The 19,083-nt window shown below is 39.7% G+C and overlaps 1 protein-coding gene across 2 annotated transcripts in view; it reads right to left on the bottom strand.

Annotated features, from left to right (window-relative positions):
* Positions 1-19,083, bottom strand: part of PPP4R1 (protein phosphatase 4 regulatory subunit 1) — a 64,255-nt gene that overhangs the window by 32,591 nt on the left and 12,581 nt on the right. Inside the window, exons 2-3 of one of the 2 annotated variants that reach the window (XM_017729445.1) lie at positions 17,920-18,055; positions 9,778-9,884 (exon numbers count right to left, since the gene is read on the bottom strand). In XM_017729445.1, coding sequence (XP_017584934.1) covers positions 9,778-9,884; positions 17,920-17,978 — 166 coding nt within the window. In that variant the 5' untranslated portion in view covers positions 17,979-18,055. Of the gene's footprint in view, positions 1-9,777; positions 9,885-11,376; positions 11,475-17,919; positions 18,056-19,083 lie in introns of those variants that run through there. The other variant, XM_017729446.1, reaches the window with a different exon arrangement.

A 19,083-nucleotide genomic window follows, 5' to 3' on the forward strand; every position in this document is an offset into this window, starting at 1 on the left:
GAACTGGCTGTGTAACACAACACCGTAAATCGCCATCAAAAGGCATTTGTGCTGTTCTGGGGAATTACTGCTGCTATGCAAGAACCTGAACCTTAAGCTTACCAATTTAGATAAGAGCTCAATTCTTCCAAAGGCTGAAGCATATGTTCCAGTGTGTACTGAATAGAGCCTAATCTCGCAGTCTGATGAAGTTACAGTAGAGGTTTTTTTTGTATTATGTTTCTTTAAGACCAAAGCCACAACACCAAAAAAATCCACTGAAGTCAGAGAGCTTTCTCATTCCCTTCATCTATTCCTCAGCTTTGTCTTTAGCTTAAACAGCTGGCAGCTCCAAACAGGGATTCCAGGAGGCTTCAATACATGGCAGCATTTGCCATTTCAGTTTACACTTCCCTGTTGTTTATAACCAAATTTGCAGCTTGGTCATTCTGTTGGTTTTGGCTGGGACAACGTTAATTTTCTTCATGGTAGCTGGTACGGGGCCATGGTTTTGATTTTTGCAGGAAACGGTGTTGGTAACTCAGGGATGTTTTAGTTATTGCTGAGCAGCACTTACACAGAGCCAGGGCCTCTTCTGCCTCTTACCCCACCCCACCAGCAATCAGCAGGAGAGGCACAAGAAGCTGGGAGGGGACACAGTCAGGACAGCTGATCCCAAATGACCACATGGACACCCCAGACCATGGTGTCACGCTTGTCATATAGGGCTGAGGGAAGAAGGAGGAACAGGGGGAAGTTTAGAATGGTGGTATTTATCATCCCAAGTCACTCTCAGGTATGATGGAGCCCTGTTCTCCTGGGGACGGCTGAACACCTGCCTGCCCACGGGTCATGTTGCAGTGAGGACCATAAGCATTACCCTGGGTTGTCATGTTCCGTGCTCATAAATTTAAGGCAGCTTAAACACTGTTTCCAGCACAAATCCAAAACATGGCCCAATATTAGTTACTATGAAGAAAATTACCTCAGCCAAAACCAGCAGAGTTATCAACACAGTGAAGAGTGCACAGCAGTTACATGTAGCTTCTTAAAGCACAGGCTCATCCAGCTGGGGAATACGTCTGCACTCTGTATTTTTTGCACTGTACAATATAGTCAGGACCAGGCTTTCACACAGTATAAACAAAATCTGGGTGGAGAATTTTGTTTCACATCAAGTTTCTATTTTAGGCAGTCTGGAAAAATCTCTGTGTACAGCTAGGTTCTACATAACCCTTGCATGGAAAAGTATTTTTCTATTTGGCAGAGGAAGTATTTTTAAGTTTGAGAAGATCAGCATTATCTCCTGAAAGTACAAGTCTGTCTATTCCTTAAAGTAGCAATCTACTATAAAGAAACCCTGCAATTTGTTAAAACAAAAACTTTGAAAATAAATACTGATCTAAAAGACTAGATTTCCTTACTCATTAGCATTTTATTTCATTCTGTCCTATCTTGTGTATTATCTAGATACAGAATTACACTGAATTGAGTTTTAGGAATCAAGCAAAATTAAGAGAATGACAGAAGACAGTGGAAACAGCTTCCATTTCTTCTGTCCATGAAATAATTTTGAAAAGAAGTTTCCAGAATAAAATGACAGGGTTCTACCTCTCTTCATTTCCAGATCACACAAAACTATCAATATGTTTGAATCAACATCTCCAGAACCTGGGAAGACTTTTTTTTGCATAAACAAACCCTCAGTTTTAGCTATTTCACAAATGACCATTCAAATCAACATCCTAAACGGACTCCAAAACCATAGAAGTAATTTAACTGTTTCTTCTTCATTGATGAAAAAACACATTTCCCCTAAAATCTGACACCATCTCTCATGTAAAGTGCCAGCACGCTCACCCGGCTACCACTAGCACATACACTCAGCTTAGATATATCAATGTGTAATGTTTATTTCATCCCTGCTGAGTCTTCAGTTCACTCTCTATTTCACTTCAGCTATGAAGAAGTAAAACACCACCGTTAGCTGCATACTAGAAATTAAAAGGGGATTATTGTAGAACTGCACAGTGTAATACCAGCTCATTGCTGCAGAGCAGTTATTTGTAAATTGAGTCATTATTCCAGAACCACCCCACAACTAGATTTATTGCACAATGCTTTATTCTGCAGCAATGCACAGTATTTAGAAAAAAGTCTGCAACACTTTCATTATCCCAATATGACCATTCTGGAATACAAGCAGCAGTGAATTTCCCCTGTATTTGTGAGGGGTTGCCAGGTTTTCGTGTTCCTGTATGTGGGGAACAACCACTGATGATGTTAAAGTTGCTTTAACTGACAATTTTTATCTATGTTTTAAGTACATCTGAATATTAATAATATTGCCCTTTGTTCTTATTAAGGGTTGTGAGCAACAGGGAAAGGTGTAAGTGCACGGCTTTGCATTAACACTTCTACTCTATAAAAAAAAATATTTCATAAAATCATGGGGTATCTTGAGTTTGAAGTGACCCACAAGGATCACCAAAGTCCAACTCTTGGCCGGCACAGCACTATCCCCAAGAGTCACACCATGTGCCTGAGAGCACTGTCCAAACACTTCTTAAACTCTGTCAGGCTTGGCGCTGTGACCACTTCCCTGGGGAGCCTGTTCCAGTGCCCAACCACCCTGTGGGTGAAGAAACTTTTCTTAATATCCAACCCAACCTTCCCCACTCTAACACAGCTTCATCTATCCTCTTCTTTCCCCAAATATAACTTTACATTTCCCTCATTTTCCTTCTACAAACACCCATATTTTCCCTTTCGATTTCTACCATTTCCCATTTCATCTTTCCCTCTGACTTTCCTCCCTCTTTTGAAGTTTAAAGAAAAGCTAGACAAGTGGAAATACACTGTAATCAGAGCCCATCCCTTTTAGCTTAGGAGTCCAGCAGAAAGGCTGATGTGTCTGACTCATGGGCTGCTTCAGTAGTCAGGTTCTTTTCTCCTACTAACCAGAAATGGATTTCATTACTGACTGGCAGAGCAAGGAGTGAAACACAGACTAATGAGGGAGGGTAAAGTCAGCGTTAGTCACTCATCAGATGCATGGAGAGACAAAGGAGGTTTACATCAAGAACAGGAAAAAAATCTTAGCGCAGCACGAGGTGGGAAATGAGGTATGGAAAATCCTGAAACATGAAGATGTGGAAGGGAAGAAAGTACAGCTGGAGATACTGACAGCTCGGAAAGGCAAATATTGCCTTCCCATTACTATTACTTACATATGAAGATTTTTGTTACATGAAATGCTGCAGTATACCAACACCAGTAACTGAACCTACATTAATAAAACCACTTAAGCACACTATTAAGTGATTAGGGTTGTGAGGCCATCCACATTAAGCCTGATTATAGAGCTTCAGAACTTAATGACCGATTAGCCTAATAATTGTTTCCAAAATCAGATTGTTTTGGAAACTGCATTCACGACTGATTCTTTGCAGTAAAGAGACTACTTTTCATTCAGAAGAAAAACATTCTAGTTGGCTATATTCAGACAAATAGGCACCAGCCCTTCAGGATGCCATTTTGTTTTCCCCCCATCATTTCATTAGAAAGATATCTGTATGTATCTATTTCATAGTAAGCTAAATTACACATGTATTTTAGAAATGAAGATACAGACTCTCACTTTTAAAGAAACTTCAGAAAATAAGATTTAAAGCTTCTGGAGCCTCTTGCACACTAAGCAAAATGCCAGTAATGCAGTAATTCAGGCTGGGGCTAACTTTCAAAGCCAGTTAATCGCACTTCAGCACACAATGATGAAATCTTGTATCATCTAAGCTACTCACAAGCTGGTACCAAATAAAAAATGTTTGAATTATACTAATTTACTTAAGTGAAAAAATCAGACATAAGGCCCTTGTTAAGCTCTCACAAGCCTGTGGCTAGTCTACATTTGAGAATGAAGAAGACCCAGCTGTTTTAACACAAAGATAAGCATTTTTAATCTAGCAAGGGTTTACGGGGGATAACTTAACATTTGCCAAGCACTGGGCTTCTACACCAAACTGCTTCCCGGCTTGCATAGATTCAAAGACACCGTAAAAACATCTAAGTGGGAAGTCATACCCAACACCCCTAAAGAAACAGAGAAATTACAAAGTGATTGAACAGCAGATTCAAAAGCAGTGCAAAGTATCTCAGTAGCTGCCACTACTCTAGGAAACTTGGTACCAAAGACAGTAGGGAAGTCTAGAGTTTAGGTCTCAAAAATCCCCAAATCCCACAGCAGAATCACAGATTTAACAGCAACACCCAACTACAGCAATGAAGACAAACTCTGAAGTCTTCCAAAGTCAGATCTGGAGAGTAACTTTCTTTAGCAATGGGCCTTGTGGGCAGCAGGTTATTCCCCAAATGCCACTCATGGGTTCCCTCCATGGAACAGCTGTTCTGTGCTGCCATGTACATACAACAGCAGCACATGATACCAGGGCAGGGCAAATCCTGTGCTCTGCCAGCACTGGGAGCAGCTCATTTTCAGTACCACCTGAAGTGGGTATTTTTTCCCAGGAGAGACACACCAGTGATTTTAAGGCTGCAAGTGTAAACTGGAACTAATTCGTTACCCACATGTAAACTGGAATTAATTCATTAGGAGGAGTGCAAACTACCCTGTCAGGAGAAGATACACTTTATATCATTTTTATGTGCAGATACGATGCTAATCAAAACTCTCTTTCACAAAATACAATTCACTACAACTCTACTCGGAGTCCAAATGAGTTTCCACCAAAAGCTATTTCTTTCAGATTTGTTTTTTTGACAAAAAGTTTTTATAAAACCAGTTTTACAGCTAATATTTGCTTTTGCCATGATGCCTCAAAAAATTCAAGTCTTGGCTAGCCAGCTGGGATCTCAAGATATGTATCAATCATAGCAAACCATACTCTCATGATTTTTTTTGAGCCTTTCATCCTACAATCATATATTTGGACCCAGTATTTTTCTAGTAAAGATTAATTTTTATTCCACATTAATACAGTATTCAGCGCAACCAAGATTTAGGTTCTTAAGACATTTAGGTTCTCAAAGTTTTGTCACAGTAGATGAAGAATGAAAATGATTGGAAATTCTCCTGCTTTTAAACACAGAAATGGCTGTCTCAGCATATCCCCAGCTTATGGAAAGGTATTAAAAACAACCAAAACAAACCTGAAAAAAAGCTAAAAAAAACCCCAAACCAACAAACCACAAAAGCAAAGAATTTTAAAAGAACCCTGAGATTGATTCTTTTTCAAGCAAAAACCATGTTTGAAAAACATCAGCCCAACTGTAAGACTTAGGAAGTTGCAAGGTAACAGGACAGAGGACTCCCGTGATAACTTCAGTATAGCTGGTATTTCTAGTTCACTACTTTAGAAATCAGCATCAGTAGCCCAGAAAGAGAACAGATACTATAGCCTGGGTACATTCTTCAATTCCAACCTCATTATACCAACTACTGAAAAAAAAAAAGGAAAAGTACCTCGCTTTCTATGACTTGATTTGACAAGAGAAGACAAAGAGCTCCAAATGTTAAAAGAACTGCCTAAGACTGACAAGTATCAACAATTAGAAGTGAAAAGACCTGCACTTAGTCGTAGTTTAGTTTGACTTCCAAGTTTGCTTTTATTTTTATTTATTTAAGCATTTAAACATGAAGGTTTGACTCCAGGACGGCTCTAACTATACAAATATCTTGCTCTAACCAGGCAAGTTAAAACACACAGACACTTTTACAATGTTTTCTTCTTCCAAATTCAGGGCCTTTTATGTTTTACAGAAAAATTGGAAAAAAATATCGTCAGTGGAAAGAAGCATCAGGCGAGACAAAAACTAATAGTAACAACCTTAAACATACATACACACAAAAACCAAAACCCCCACAAAAAAACCAAAACGCCAAAACAAAAAAATAAACAAAACCCACTGTGCTGCAGTACGAATAATAGTCAAGCTCATATATTAAGAAGACACAAAGCAGATCTAGGTCCCTAATGAATTTTCACATGGTTTAAAACACAAGGATATCCTAATAACCTGTCTTACCGAAACCAGCCAAGTCCAATACTGCAACTGCTCGAGGCACAAGACTCACAGTTAAGTTTGCAGAAATTTTATTTGTGGGGCAGCTCCAGAATCCAGCACTACCAGTTTGGCAGATCTGAGACAACTTCTACAATGCAGGAAAAGCCTGAACTGCTGCTTTTACTGACGCTGAGAAAATATCAGCCCTGACTAAAAATGTACCCCACCCTTGTTAAAGACAACAAATTGATTTGAGCTCAACTCTTGGCTTCCACTGCATTTCTGCCTAAATAAACTTCAATTTGACACACTTAGTTGGTCACCAATGAAAAGCCTAAGGCTACAAGTTGCTGCAAGAGGCCATTTTCCCTTGGACACATCTGTCCTATTTTCTAAACTGAACTGGAGCTTCAGAAAGTTTCTGATGCTCAAAACTATTCACAGGGCCACACAAACAGGCAACTGTACATGCAGATTTCAGAAGCAGAGTTTTGCTAGCAAAGCACTCAAAAAACAGTAGCATGCCACTGTTCTCAATTAAAGACACATTTTATTGTAAGTGAATAGTGACTTTTTTTCCCTTTTATAGAATCCTTGGAGAGGTACTCAATACAATTATGTAATGCTTACAACAGGTTACTTTTTCTGGCTAAACAAGGACATTCCCTCAGAAAATTAAAAACATGCATTTTAAATTAAGACAGTAATGACAGAATAACAGAAATCAGAAGAATATATTTTTACCCTTGGAAAGCATTATTTTCTTCAGTTCCAGAAGAAGGGAGAGAAACTAAGAGACGTTAAAGAGAAGAAACATTTTCTTCTCATTCAAGATTTAATACAAATTTCTCTCCATAGCACTCCACGACCAATGACAAAACAATGACTACATCTTTTCTGATGTTTTGCTGCTAGACTTTCTTCCTTCTGGTGTGTCAAGTGTACCAGCTATGTTGAAATCAAGCCCTTAATTCTTTCTAGAGCATCTTTAATGCACAATTTTGTCACAGCTCTGTCCACACCATTTTTCTCTTCATCCACTGCCCCATCATAGTGCTTTTTAAGCACTCCTTTTCTTTTGCATTTGTTTTTCATTATTCTCTTGCTTTTGCCTTTTATTCCAAACACCCAGCAGTCCCAATATATTGATTAGCAACAGACATACTGGATCTACAGAGCCCTCCTACTCATAGCGAGGAGGGTGCACAGCAAGCTCACTACACTGGACTTCAGGAGAGCAGACTTTGAACATATTCAGGGATCTGCTTAGTGGAATACCATGGGATAAAGCCCTGGAGGGAACAGGTGCCCCAGACAGTTAATATTCAAGGACCACCTCCTCCAAGTGCAGCAGTAATGCATCCCAACAAAGAAGCAGTCAAGCAAAAACACCAGGAGACCTGCATGGATGTACAAGGAGCTCCTGGACAAACATAAGCAAAAAAAAAAGAAGCCTACAGAAGGTGGAAGCAAGGACTGGTAGCCTAGGAGGAATACAGAAGAATTGTCCAAAATGCTAAAGCCCTCAAAGAATTAAATCTATTCAGGGATGTCGAGGGCAACAAGAAAAGATTCTGTAGATACACCAGTGATAAAAGGAAGACTAGGGAAAATATCAGCCCTCTCTAGAAAAAGTGGGAAACCTGGTTACCCTGATCATGGAGAAGGCTGAGGTACTCAATGTTATGTTTTTTGCCTCAGTATTCAGTGGCAAATTCTCCACCTGAGTCACACAAGGCCAAGGTGGGGATTGGGAAAATGAAGAACTGCTCCCAGAAGAAGATCAGGTTCAAGATCATCTAAGACACCTGACGGTGCACAAGTCCATGGGACCTGATGTGGTGCATCCACAGGTCCTAAGGGAACTGGTGGAAGAAGCGGCTAAGCCACTCACTATCCATCATATTTGAGAATTGTGGCAGTGCAGTCAAGTTCCCACCAAATGGAAAAGGGAAAACAAACCCCTAATTTTTAAAAAGAGAAAAAAAGGAAAACACAGGGAACTGCAGGCCAGTCTCACCTTGGTGCCTTAGCAAGATCATGGTGCAGATCCTCCTGGAAACTGTGAGAAGGCACATGGAAAATAAGGAAGTGATGGGTAAGCCAACACTAAGGTCAAACCATTCCTGGCAAATTTCCTGGCTTTCTACAATGGGGTTAAAGTGTTGGTAGATAAGGAAAGAGCAACTGAAATCATCTACTTGGACTTACACAAAACATTTGACACTCTGGTTACGTCCTTGTTTTTAAATGGGAGAGACGTGGATTTGACAGATGGGCCACTCCGTGGATAAACAACTGTCTGGATGGTTGCACTCAAAGAGCTGTGGTTAACAGCTTGTTATCCAGGGGAGACCAGTGACAACTGGAGCTCCTCAGGGGTCAGTACTGGGACTAGCACTGTTTAACATCTTGGTCGGTGATGTGGACAGTGGGATGCAGAGCACCCTCAGCAAGTCTGCCACAACACCAAGCTCTGTGGTGCGGTTGGGAAGGGACGGCATCCACAGGGCCTACATGTGGACCCTGTGAGAAGTGGGCCCACATGAACCTCATGAAGTTCAGCAAGGCCAAGGACAAGGTCCCGCACTGGGGCCAGGACAACCCCTGGTACCAATACAGGGTTAGTGGAGAATGGACTGAGAGCAGCCCCAAGGAGAAAGACCTGGAGGTGTTGGTTGATGAGAAGCTCAACATGACCCAGCAATGTGCACTTGGAGCCCAGAAAGCCAACCATGTCCTAGGCTGCATCCAAAGCAGCGTGGCCAGCAGGACGAGGGAGGGAATTCTGCCCCTCTGCTCTGCTCTGGTGAGACCCCACCTGCAGTGCTGCGCCGAGCTCTAGGGACCCCAAGATAAGAAGGATGTAGACCTGTCACAGCAAGTCCAGAGGAGGGCCATGAAACTGATCAGAGAGCTAGTGAACCTCTCCTATGAGAAAAGGCTCATAGAGCTGAGGCTGTTCAGCCTGGAGAAGAGAAGGCTCTGGGGAGACCTTACTGCAGCCTTCCAGTACCTAAAGAGGCCTGAAAGAGAGCTGAGAGGGACTTTTCACAGGGCCTGTAGTGACAGGATAAGGGGTAATGGCTTCAAACTGAAAGAAGGTAGGTTTAAATTAGATACAAAGCAGAAATTCTTCACTATGAAAATGGCGAAGCACTGGAACAGGTTACCCAGAAGTTGCAGATGCCTCATCCCCAGAAGCGCTCAAGATCAGGCTGGATGGGGCTTTGAACAACCTGGTTTTGCAGAAGGTGTCCCTGTCCATGGCAGGTCCCTTCCAACCCAAACCATTCTCTGATTCTGTATTTGCACCTTTACCAATTCTTGCTGCTTCTCTTACCTTCACACCTGGTTGCTCAAAAAGGTCTAAAGGAACAACTTCAGCATTTAAATTCTATCAAAATTTATAGGAGTTTTGGACAGATGGTTTCCAAGTTTATTTTCAAGGCAAGAACCTAATCTTTATCTACAAATCTAAAATGATCATGTCTTGAGTAGCAAAAGTACATAACAAAAGTTACTAAAGAATGTACTGGTGGAAAGCTGCAGTCCCACATTTTGGAGGGGTGTTAATTCTGTTGATTAAAATAGTAAAGAAGAAAGTCATCTCTGGGGGATGATTTAGAAAAATTAAATTTTACACTATTTTACTGTATTTGCAGAAGTCTAGTTTGAATACTGGAGAAAGAACACACTGGTCCTGTGCTAAACATAGGTTCAGCACCTCTGACTTTCCCATATCAACCCAGTAAAATGTTTAATGCTACCTACCTGAATCATCAGCTAATCTGCTGATTCTCTCCAACACAGCAATACAATCTCTCTCATCATCACTGACTTCCTTCAAAGTGTCCAGCAAACTTCGAGCCACCATTTGCCTAGTTTACAAGAAAGATTAAAAATCAGCATTATTTGTGTCCAGAAATACAGCTAAATCAAAAAGTTGTGCAATCATACAAGTTTCTTACACCAAATACAATTTTACATATATTCACTCTTAGGTCAGTAAATTTAGTTAGCCCTGCTTTGGGAATTCTTACTTCTGATACCTGGCATAATCTTAAAGAATTGTTAGCTTTAAATGTAACATTGAAAGTATGCTTTCGTTTACAAGGATAAGAGAAACCAGCCACCAAGACCAGAAATAGTAATCACTTGCTAAGTGGGCAAACAGGAGCTGAATGTTAGGATGTCAGAATCAGCCTTCCATCCTCATCTCTGAATTCCCTAACTTGTTCCATACAAAGCAAAATAACACTACTATCATTGAAATGTTTTTAAATAGAGTTCTGAACTTACTTCACAAAAGCATGAACAGTCAAGCTGAAGATTTTCATACCAATGGAGACATTTAAAAGTCAAACTTCATTTGAATGCTATGGGTATATACTGTAAAAATAACATGTACTACCCAACCCATGTGTACCTGAGACATACATTAAGCAAAGTAGAAACATTAAGAAAATACGAAATAAGTCATAATCAATTCAGTTACTACTTCGAATACACAAGACAATTTTCTATGGAATAATTTGTGAGTGACAAGATTTGGGATTTTGTCCTCCGAGGTTCTGCTGCAGCCTATGTTACAAAGTCATATCCATCAGATACCGAGACAGCCCTATGAACAATGCAGCTAGGAATGTCTGGCAATCAACCTTTCTCCTCAAAACCAGCCTGCAATGGTGTAACTCTTTTCACCCTTTCGGATAACATGGGTTGACCATCAGTTCAGAGAGCTAGCAGGATTATCCCTGGATAATGGAATGGGAATAGGCCAGTGTCCAAGATGCTGGTAGATCTGGTAATGCCTTGAAACAAAATGCTGAAGCACCAAGTGTCAAATGCCAGTTATTTCCAGAACTGAAGGACAGAAACACTCCTAGGATGTAGCCTAGGTAGAAGCACTGTTGACAGAGAGCAGTGCTGCAGACAAGAGCAGAGGCATACCTGAACTTTATCATGCTCACTACAAACAGTGAACGTGAGCAGTAGTCACCAACAGGTAAGAAAACAGATGGTTACGTTCCTAGTGAGCTTAAGAACTTCACAATTCCATGCAATCAGAGAAAGGCAGTCGGTTTCCATGAATTCCCAAAGCTAAGCAGACATTGCTATTTTCTCCAACTGAAAATCAGTAATTTAAATATTTCACATTGGCCACCTGCAAAACTAAACTGTTTCGGAATACAGATGTATAAAATCTTCTAAAAAACAAACTGAAGAAACTGTTTGCCTTTAACAAATTTCCTCTCCCTTGCTCATTTCAACTTGACAGAAGTACAACATCTCTCAGCAGAGATTTTGATATGCAGTTAAAGTTCAGCCATCAAAATCCTAACAGAGAAACAGACTGCGTGACACACTAACCTAGAAGCAGAGTTGACTTGGTCTTTTAAAGGGCTGGACACCTCTGAAAAGAGAAGAGGAACAGATGAAGCAATTTCATACACCACCCTGGGGGGACATGTGTCTCCTACATATTAAATGTAGTCCTGGAAAGTGAGAGACAAATCAGCTAACCCACTGAGTCTCAGCAGGTAAGGAACCACAGTAAACAGCACTACAACCCATCTAATAAACAGCACAAAATGCCATCTGACTCCTGGGGACTATGGAATGGCCCTCTACTATGCTGGGAGTTTTGAGAAGTTCTCATCTTCTCACAGAGCTTTGTTAGTAGTATCCTGGATTATAGCAGCTGAATGCCACAGTGTCTTCACTAGTTCCTGAGGGCTGGACGTGTGGCTATGCAGGAGACCATAAACCTGCTCAAGAGGAGAAGAAGAAAACAGAAATCCTAACCTGAAGTAGATCTGACCTATCTATTAAACCCATTCAACTTATTCCGTGCACTAAATGTAGAAGATGGCCCCCACCTGCATCCAGCTGGTATTTCCCTCTTTGGATTCTAAAGGAATACACGGATCTACTCTCACAACAGGCAGATTCTGGTAAAAAGCAAAACAACAAAGGGCACCAGGGTAAGCTAAACTCACTTCAGCAAACTTAACTGGGTAGGCAGCCAGTAATCACAGAATAAACTCTTAACTCAATCCATTCATTCATCCATCCATCCATCCTGTGTTCTGGGAGATGACAGCCACTCATGCTCTCCAAACATTACAGGCCGTGATCTAGTTCTGCCATTATCCCAACAATCTCCCAAAATTCTTCTTGTCTCAAAAACAAAAATACAGGACACAGCTAAACCTTCTTTGTATTTGCCACAGGCTATGATCTGGCACACGGGCAACTACTGTAGAATGACTTGAGCCCTGTAAGCTCCCACTTGGTGCCCTGACTAGAAGTTTGATCTTCCTTCTTGCCAGCCAAGCTACAGAAAGCCTACAACAGAGGATGCAGTGAACTCCCAATGCAGAGCACCGTAACACAAAGCCAAGAGGTAGCTTGCCCTGCAACTTGCCAGGTGAGTACCAGGGGAGCATTTCTGAATTTTTAACATAGCTCTGAAGGATTATCTGTCTGATCTAGACACAGATAAAACACAAAAATAGGTGGACATGCTTCATGCTGCAGAGGCAAGGAGGTATCTCCTGTGACAGGGAAAAGAGGTTAAGCAGGTTTCTTCTAGGGATAATGACAATGTGTTTGCATAAAATGCATTCTTACAGGGAATCAGACTCCTTCAAGCACCCATGTGACACACATTAGTCCACCACCATTAATGACGACAATATAATGATTTGAACAGCAAATATTCTGTTGCTGTACATTATTTATAGTTAATGAAGGCACAATTTTGGACAAGGATTAATGGCTTCTTGCCATTGCCCTCCTGCCACTGGCTTGGGTTTGTGCAGTACCTGCCTCTAATGAGACACTCACTAGGCTACACTAAAAATTTCTACCTTTACACATTCTCAGTGCCAGAAGAGTTGTCTTCATCACAACAACTAACAGAATTGCATCTTCTTGCCCATTCAGTCAGATCTTGTACACAGTTCCTCCAGGGCCAAAGAGACTTCTGCAAGCTGTTTTGGCAAGTGATGCTTCAAATCAGTAACCCCACAGCTGTGAACTCTGAAAATTATTTATTCATCATAGCTGAGTTTGGTCTATGACTGCCACCTAAACAGCAATGCATCTATTTATCCATTAAACAGTTTACACACCAAAGAAAGGGCAGAGATCAAAGGCTGCAATGTAGCATGCAGTCCAAGCACTTCCAGTACTACGTGCATAACTGGAGGATATTTAGCAAAATTCAAATTTTCATGATCTTGTCCAATGTTAGGGAAAACTGATTGTTAGGATATCTTGTAGGCACACAACTGCAATTAGCAGCAGGACAAAACGGGAATAGATTACAAACATCCTACCTTTATGGCCAGATACAGGTGACAGGTATTTGGAAGACTGTAAACACAGACATAATATATGTCTTATATATTGTCTTATGACAATATACTCTGCGAAGAACTACAAATATCTTTGCTTTGCTTACTTAAACTCCTTTGAACATCATTAGCCCTTTAATAAATTTCTACTTTAGAATTTAAATTACTTCATCTGCACAAGGAGTGAATTTAGCTAATAAGCATATGTTAAAAAACTGAAACAAAACCAGAGATACTTTTTTTTTTCTTCAACCATTTTTTCAGAACTTGTAAATCAAAATTTCACAGAATCACAGAATATGCTGAATTGGAAGGCATCCATAAGCACCACTGAGTCCAACTCTTAGCCCTGCACAAGACATCTCAAAGTGTCACACCACGTGCCTGAGAGCACCAGTGACATTTTGTGTTTAAATTAATACTGGCAGTAGTAACTGAGCTTGGCAGTGTTTTCCCCAAACAAGCTCAGAGAACATTCAGAATAAACTTCCAATTTCAAAATCAACATCTCTGTACTCCTAAGAAGAAAGGCTAACCATGCAGAAGTACATTCAAGTATTGTTGAAGTAATTACGACTTTTCTCAGTGCTTTGGGAAGGTTCTGTCCTTTGTTAGTTCGGCTTAAATCATTTTAACCTACACTTAAAAGGTAAACTTTCTCAGGCTACATTGTTATTTGTAAGTGATTTATTTGGTATGCACAGACCTGCAAATTTACGTGCAAAAAAACCCCTGTTTTGAGGTTTTTCATTTTTGCTACATTTTATTCTTTGACATACAGTAGGATCAGAAGCACTGAGACAAAAACAGCATAAAGTTAGAGATCAGGAGAAATAACCTAATTTATACTAAAATGATGAGAAATGTCCCTGTCAGAACAAAGCCAGTATAGTTTCACCTGCATGTCTTCAGCATGAGTTTAGCATTTCCTTACTGCCAGTACCCACATACCCAAAAAAGAAACCACACTGGGCTAGGCTGCAGAGACAGAAGGGAAGTGAGTGGGGAGAAAAACAACTGCAGCTGTGGACAATCAAATTCTCAATTAACTTGTTGGTTATAATCTGATCATACCTAAAGGAAAATAAGGCAAGGTAGTCTCAACATCCCACAAAACTGTCTTAGAGAGGTTTTTCATATACATTACAGCAGGGATCCTGTAATTACAGCATTCTTCTGTTTTAGTGGGGGTACTTCACGCATCCAAGTCCCAGTTTTAAGATACAGTTCAATGAAGTTCCTGTGAAAGTGTTATTTATAAGCTGTACATGAGTACACACATGTGCTTAATCCCTCTTTGAGATCCAGTATATCCTCACTTACTGCTGTTCTATGAGTATTTTAAGCTTGACTGTTGCCAAAAAACTTTTTCAAATGACATCAGGTATTCTCCCAAGAGAAAAGCAAAGACGTACTTCAGAACACAAAGAAGCCTGGCAAAAGGACAGCTTCAAATTATCTACACAGATATGCAGATACAGTCTTGATAGCCAAGACTGACCATACTCATGAATGACAGTATTCTGTCGAGATCTGCTTAGGTCTGAAGAGAAAAAGCAACAACAATTCCTCATAAGCTTATGAAAACGAGGGACCTGTGTTCAGGAACTGCCTCATTATTCAAACAGATTTATTGGTGAGTGCTGTACACTTCTGAGCCTTCTTAATGAGGAATGGAAGCAGGTTCATGGCAAGAAAGATTAGAAAACCCACAAGGGATTTTAACATGAAAAAAGAAAAGAGACAAAAGCTATGCTCCAAACTGCACCAGCAACTGTTTTTTAAAGCAAATAGCAAAAGGGAATCATCATCCTTCTATGTATGTACACACACCAGTGCTACCAGACACAAGAAGACCCTGTGTTTTAGGGTGATGGTTTTGGCTTTCTGCTCAACATCTACTCTTGATGCAATGTCATGTTGGATTATTAAGTCATATGCTAGAGATGCTTCTCAAATCTGGTCTGGAGGCTGGCTCTTCAATAATCAAACCATAGCCAGACTCCCACTTGCCTTGTTCTACAGACACAACAGGGGTCATTTATTGTAATATTCGTCAGGTTCCCCTCCATTCTCATAGACTAAGGCAACATCTGTGGTGCTCATGAGCAACACCTAAAACAGTAAAAATGTAAACCATAACATAAAAAAAATTGTCACAAAGCAACTCCTTCCACCACTTGGGAAGCTGTTAAAGGATTCCCTACCTCTCTCTCTTTTTCAGTTCATCCTATCAAAATTCTTATGTATTTAAACAAAGAAGACATTCCTATTTCCAAGCCCCATCTCCTGAATTTTTTTAGGACACAGATACTGATCCATTTCCATCTCAGAACAAGTGGCTGAGGGATCACGAGTGCTCAAGGATTCCACTTAAAGGAGACTAAACTTTTGCAGTAGTTGTTAAAAATCCCTTCACTCTAATCATTCAATACAATCACAGGCTGCAAATATGCTGCAAAGGTAGATGACTAACCAGATAGAAAAGGATAATAAAACCAAATTGAAAGAGAAATAATACCTAAAATGAAATTTCAAGATTAAAGCTGCCATACTAAAAGCAAATTCATCCAATTAAAGGGAAGAAAAATCATCTTACCCTAATTTACCCAGACTCAATGATTACGTTTCAAGAGTTTGGGATGTGTAATTTGAAGCTTCCACAGAAATGCAGGTTCCAGGTCACAGAAACAACCAAAACACTATGAACTCAATCATAGTATTTTAAAAATTTTAAACTACTCATTAGTAATTGGATGTGCTGATACCACACTAAGACACAGGAATAAACAAATGTAATTTAATTAATTTTTTTCCTATTAAACACTCCAGTTCCTCTGCTTAGCAAAAATCCCTATTATTCTGAGACTGACTAATGCTGAATCATCATAAACTGACTGCAGTAGCTACTATCATTTATTGTGATCTAAGTGCTACTCAGTTATACCACTAATAATGACCATTTTCTATTTCCTCTATTTTCTTATGCTACATAACACAACAGAGAGAGCTAGGATTAAAAAAACATGTTTGTACCAGCAAAAATAATCCAAACAAGCAAACACAGAAAAAACTACAGTTACTCTGATCACCTTCCCTGCAGGAAAGCACAGGATGCACAAAGCTGGACAGAGTAATCAAAAGGATTCCAAGTTTATGTATGCCCCATATCCAATGCAATCCATACTGAGAAATCAGATACAGTTTTTTCTTAGGTGGGTAAGTAAAATATTAGGACCAGCATTCTTGGTTAAAATTCAAGACACACAACCTGAGTTTCTGAGTTTGTTCTCCTACCTACTGGCTTTTATTACATAATTGTCACCTGGAACCCTAAAGGCTCCTCTTCCCTCCCTCTCCATGAAAAGTCAAAACATGCAAAAACTCTCTTCTGGTAGACAAAGTGCCAATTTCAGCTTAAATTGTAAAATACAACAAACTCTGGATTTCAGGAAAAAGAAAAATTTGAAAATGAGGCATATTTCAAAACTCATCTGTGCATACAGGTTTATGCAGGTTATAACAAGAGAAACCATTCTGCAATTTTCAGCTTCGATTCAATGGTATGTTCATACACGTAGTGCGGATTTTAAGTACAGTTCACGTGACTAAAGTTAAGAACAGGGCTAAATCCTTTTTGAACCCAGGCCATGAACAACAAAACAGAGGCCATCCTATTGGGTGGCTGATCATAGACTTTGCTTCTGCCTATTACTGTATTAAGAATTTAACACTCAAGCAAACACACTTCATTAAAAGCTTACTTGAAGCCCAAACTAAACCACCGGAATAAAATACCAGAAAATCTCAATGTCTATGTATTTTATATGTTTCTGTGATCCTGTGACTGTTCACAGTTCCAATTAAAATAAACCATGGGTTTGCATTTCTCATTTGAGTGCAGACTGTCTGCGTGCAAGGGGATGGGATGGGATGTGTGTCCGTCTGAAGTATGCTAATACCTGTGCTTTTAAATGAAACAACCAGCTCAGTGGCATTACAGAAATTAAAAGGGGAAAATGCAGAACACACTATTAACTGAGCAAGTTCACTTTCAATAATCAGAAGCAGCAACACTTAAACTGTAAATTACAGAGGAGATTGGTACTGAAATACAGTTCTTGGGTTTCTCTGGCAATCTACAGTGCTGTTCATTATGCTCTCCTGACCTTTCATGAAGTATTTTCTTAATCTCACTTTCACACAGAGTCATGGATAGATTTTACTATCATCTTACAGTCCTGCGCCAACAGGAATGTTAGCATTTGCAAAAAAACCTAAATGATGTGGTCCAATTAATGAAGAAGTTTTAAACGTCCTTTACTACAGTTGCTTAAAAAGTGAGAAAATGTTTTTCTGTTCATTAATATTTTGCTCTCTCTAAGCAGGAGGAGAATGAGCAAACAGAAAGAGGCGTGGAAACCGAAGAGTTTTGTAGAGGTGTTGGGTTTTTTGAAATTATTTGTATTCCATGCAAATCAACTTCAGTCAGATTTTAATCAGATGAATAGTTTGCATACTATTAGCCAGACAGGACATTTAAAAAGCGTACCTGTTAAATATGTTCTCACTTGCAGCGTACTTGTCCAGTCTTCCCAAAGGCGTCAACATTTCATCTTGTGAGACAAAGTCCAGGGCTGAAGGTATAATAATCACATCAGACTCTGAGCTGTAGTCATCCACACCAACTATCAGAGACATCAGAAATACTCCTTATAATCACAGTAGTTTGACACTAAAATGATGTCTGTTGTTGGTCTGAAATACAGAAGTCTAGGCAAGGTCTCATTGACAACATATTTAGTAACTGTACCACATTGTTCCCACCAGCTTCCCCAGCCCTCATGAAGTTTTTTCTATACAAGTGCGACTGATGATGTATAAATGGATTTTGAGTCATTTTCTCTAAATTCCCAAGTAAGATGCATAACTAAACTTCCTAAGTATTTTTATACCTTGTATTTTTCTCAAGCAAAAGACTTCCATCTAATTGTAAAGTCAGCTTTTTGAAGACATGTACTCGAATCATAGCTGTAGGTAGCCCAGAGTTTATACAGCATGATCTAACAGACCAAAAAGACTTTGTTCTAAACCAGAAAAATCAAAATCAAGCATATTAAAAAAAAAAAAATCAGTGTGTGTTGCTAGATCTGACTACCAAATAAAATGGGCACAATTCACCTACTGCATAATTATTAACCAGCACATCATCATGGAACTTCATATACACAGATCCCTTTATCAACATAGAACCAAAGAAGTGGAAAGAGGCCCAATCCTGTTCTGCAGAGCTGCCTAAGAATTAGGATTTGAATTACCACCTTTTTACTTTCCATATGCCCTCAAAACTGCTCTAAAAGTCAGTCCCATAGAAAACACACACTTCTGGCTGCAAATTCATTCCCCTATTTTAAAGAACTACACCAGGTCACCTCCATTAGTCCTGAAAACACAACACTACAGTATACTACCTCTATTCAGTCTAGCTAAATCTCTCTGAAATGCCTTTTCAAAACTTGCAAATAGAGAAAATCAGAAGACAGCTCTACAACTCCAACAATGACTTTTTAAAAATGAACTCTGCAGAAAGAAGAAAAAAGATTACTGTCCTCTTACTTTTGTATACAATTATGCTGTGCTATATAAATTGCTCACAAGATAGTGTATCATTATTTTCAACATGCAGAATATGTAAGCAGCTACCATTGCCTGAACA

The sequence above is a fragment of the Corvus brachyrhynchos genome, unplaced genomic scaffold (genome assembly GCF_000691975.1).
Source record: "Corvus brachyrhynchos isolate BGI_N302 unplaced genomic scaffold, ASM69197v1 scaffold331, whole genome shotgun sequence".
NCBI classification, from domain to species: domain Eukaryota; kingdom Metazoa; phylum Chordata; class Aves; order Passeriformes; family Corvidae; genus Corvus; species Corvus brachyrhynchos.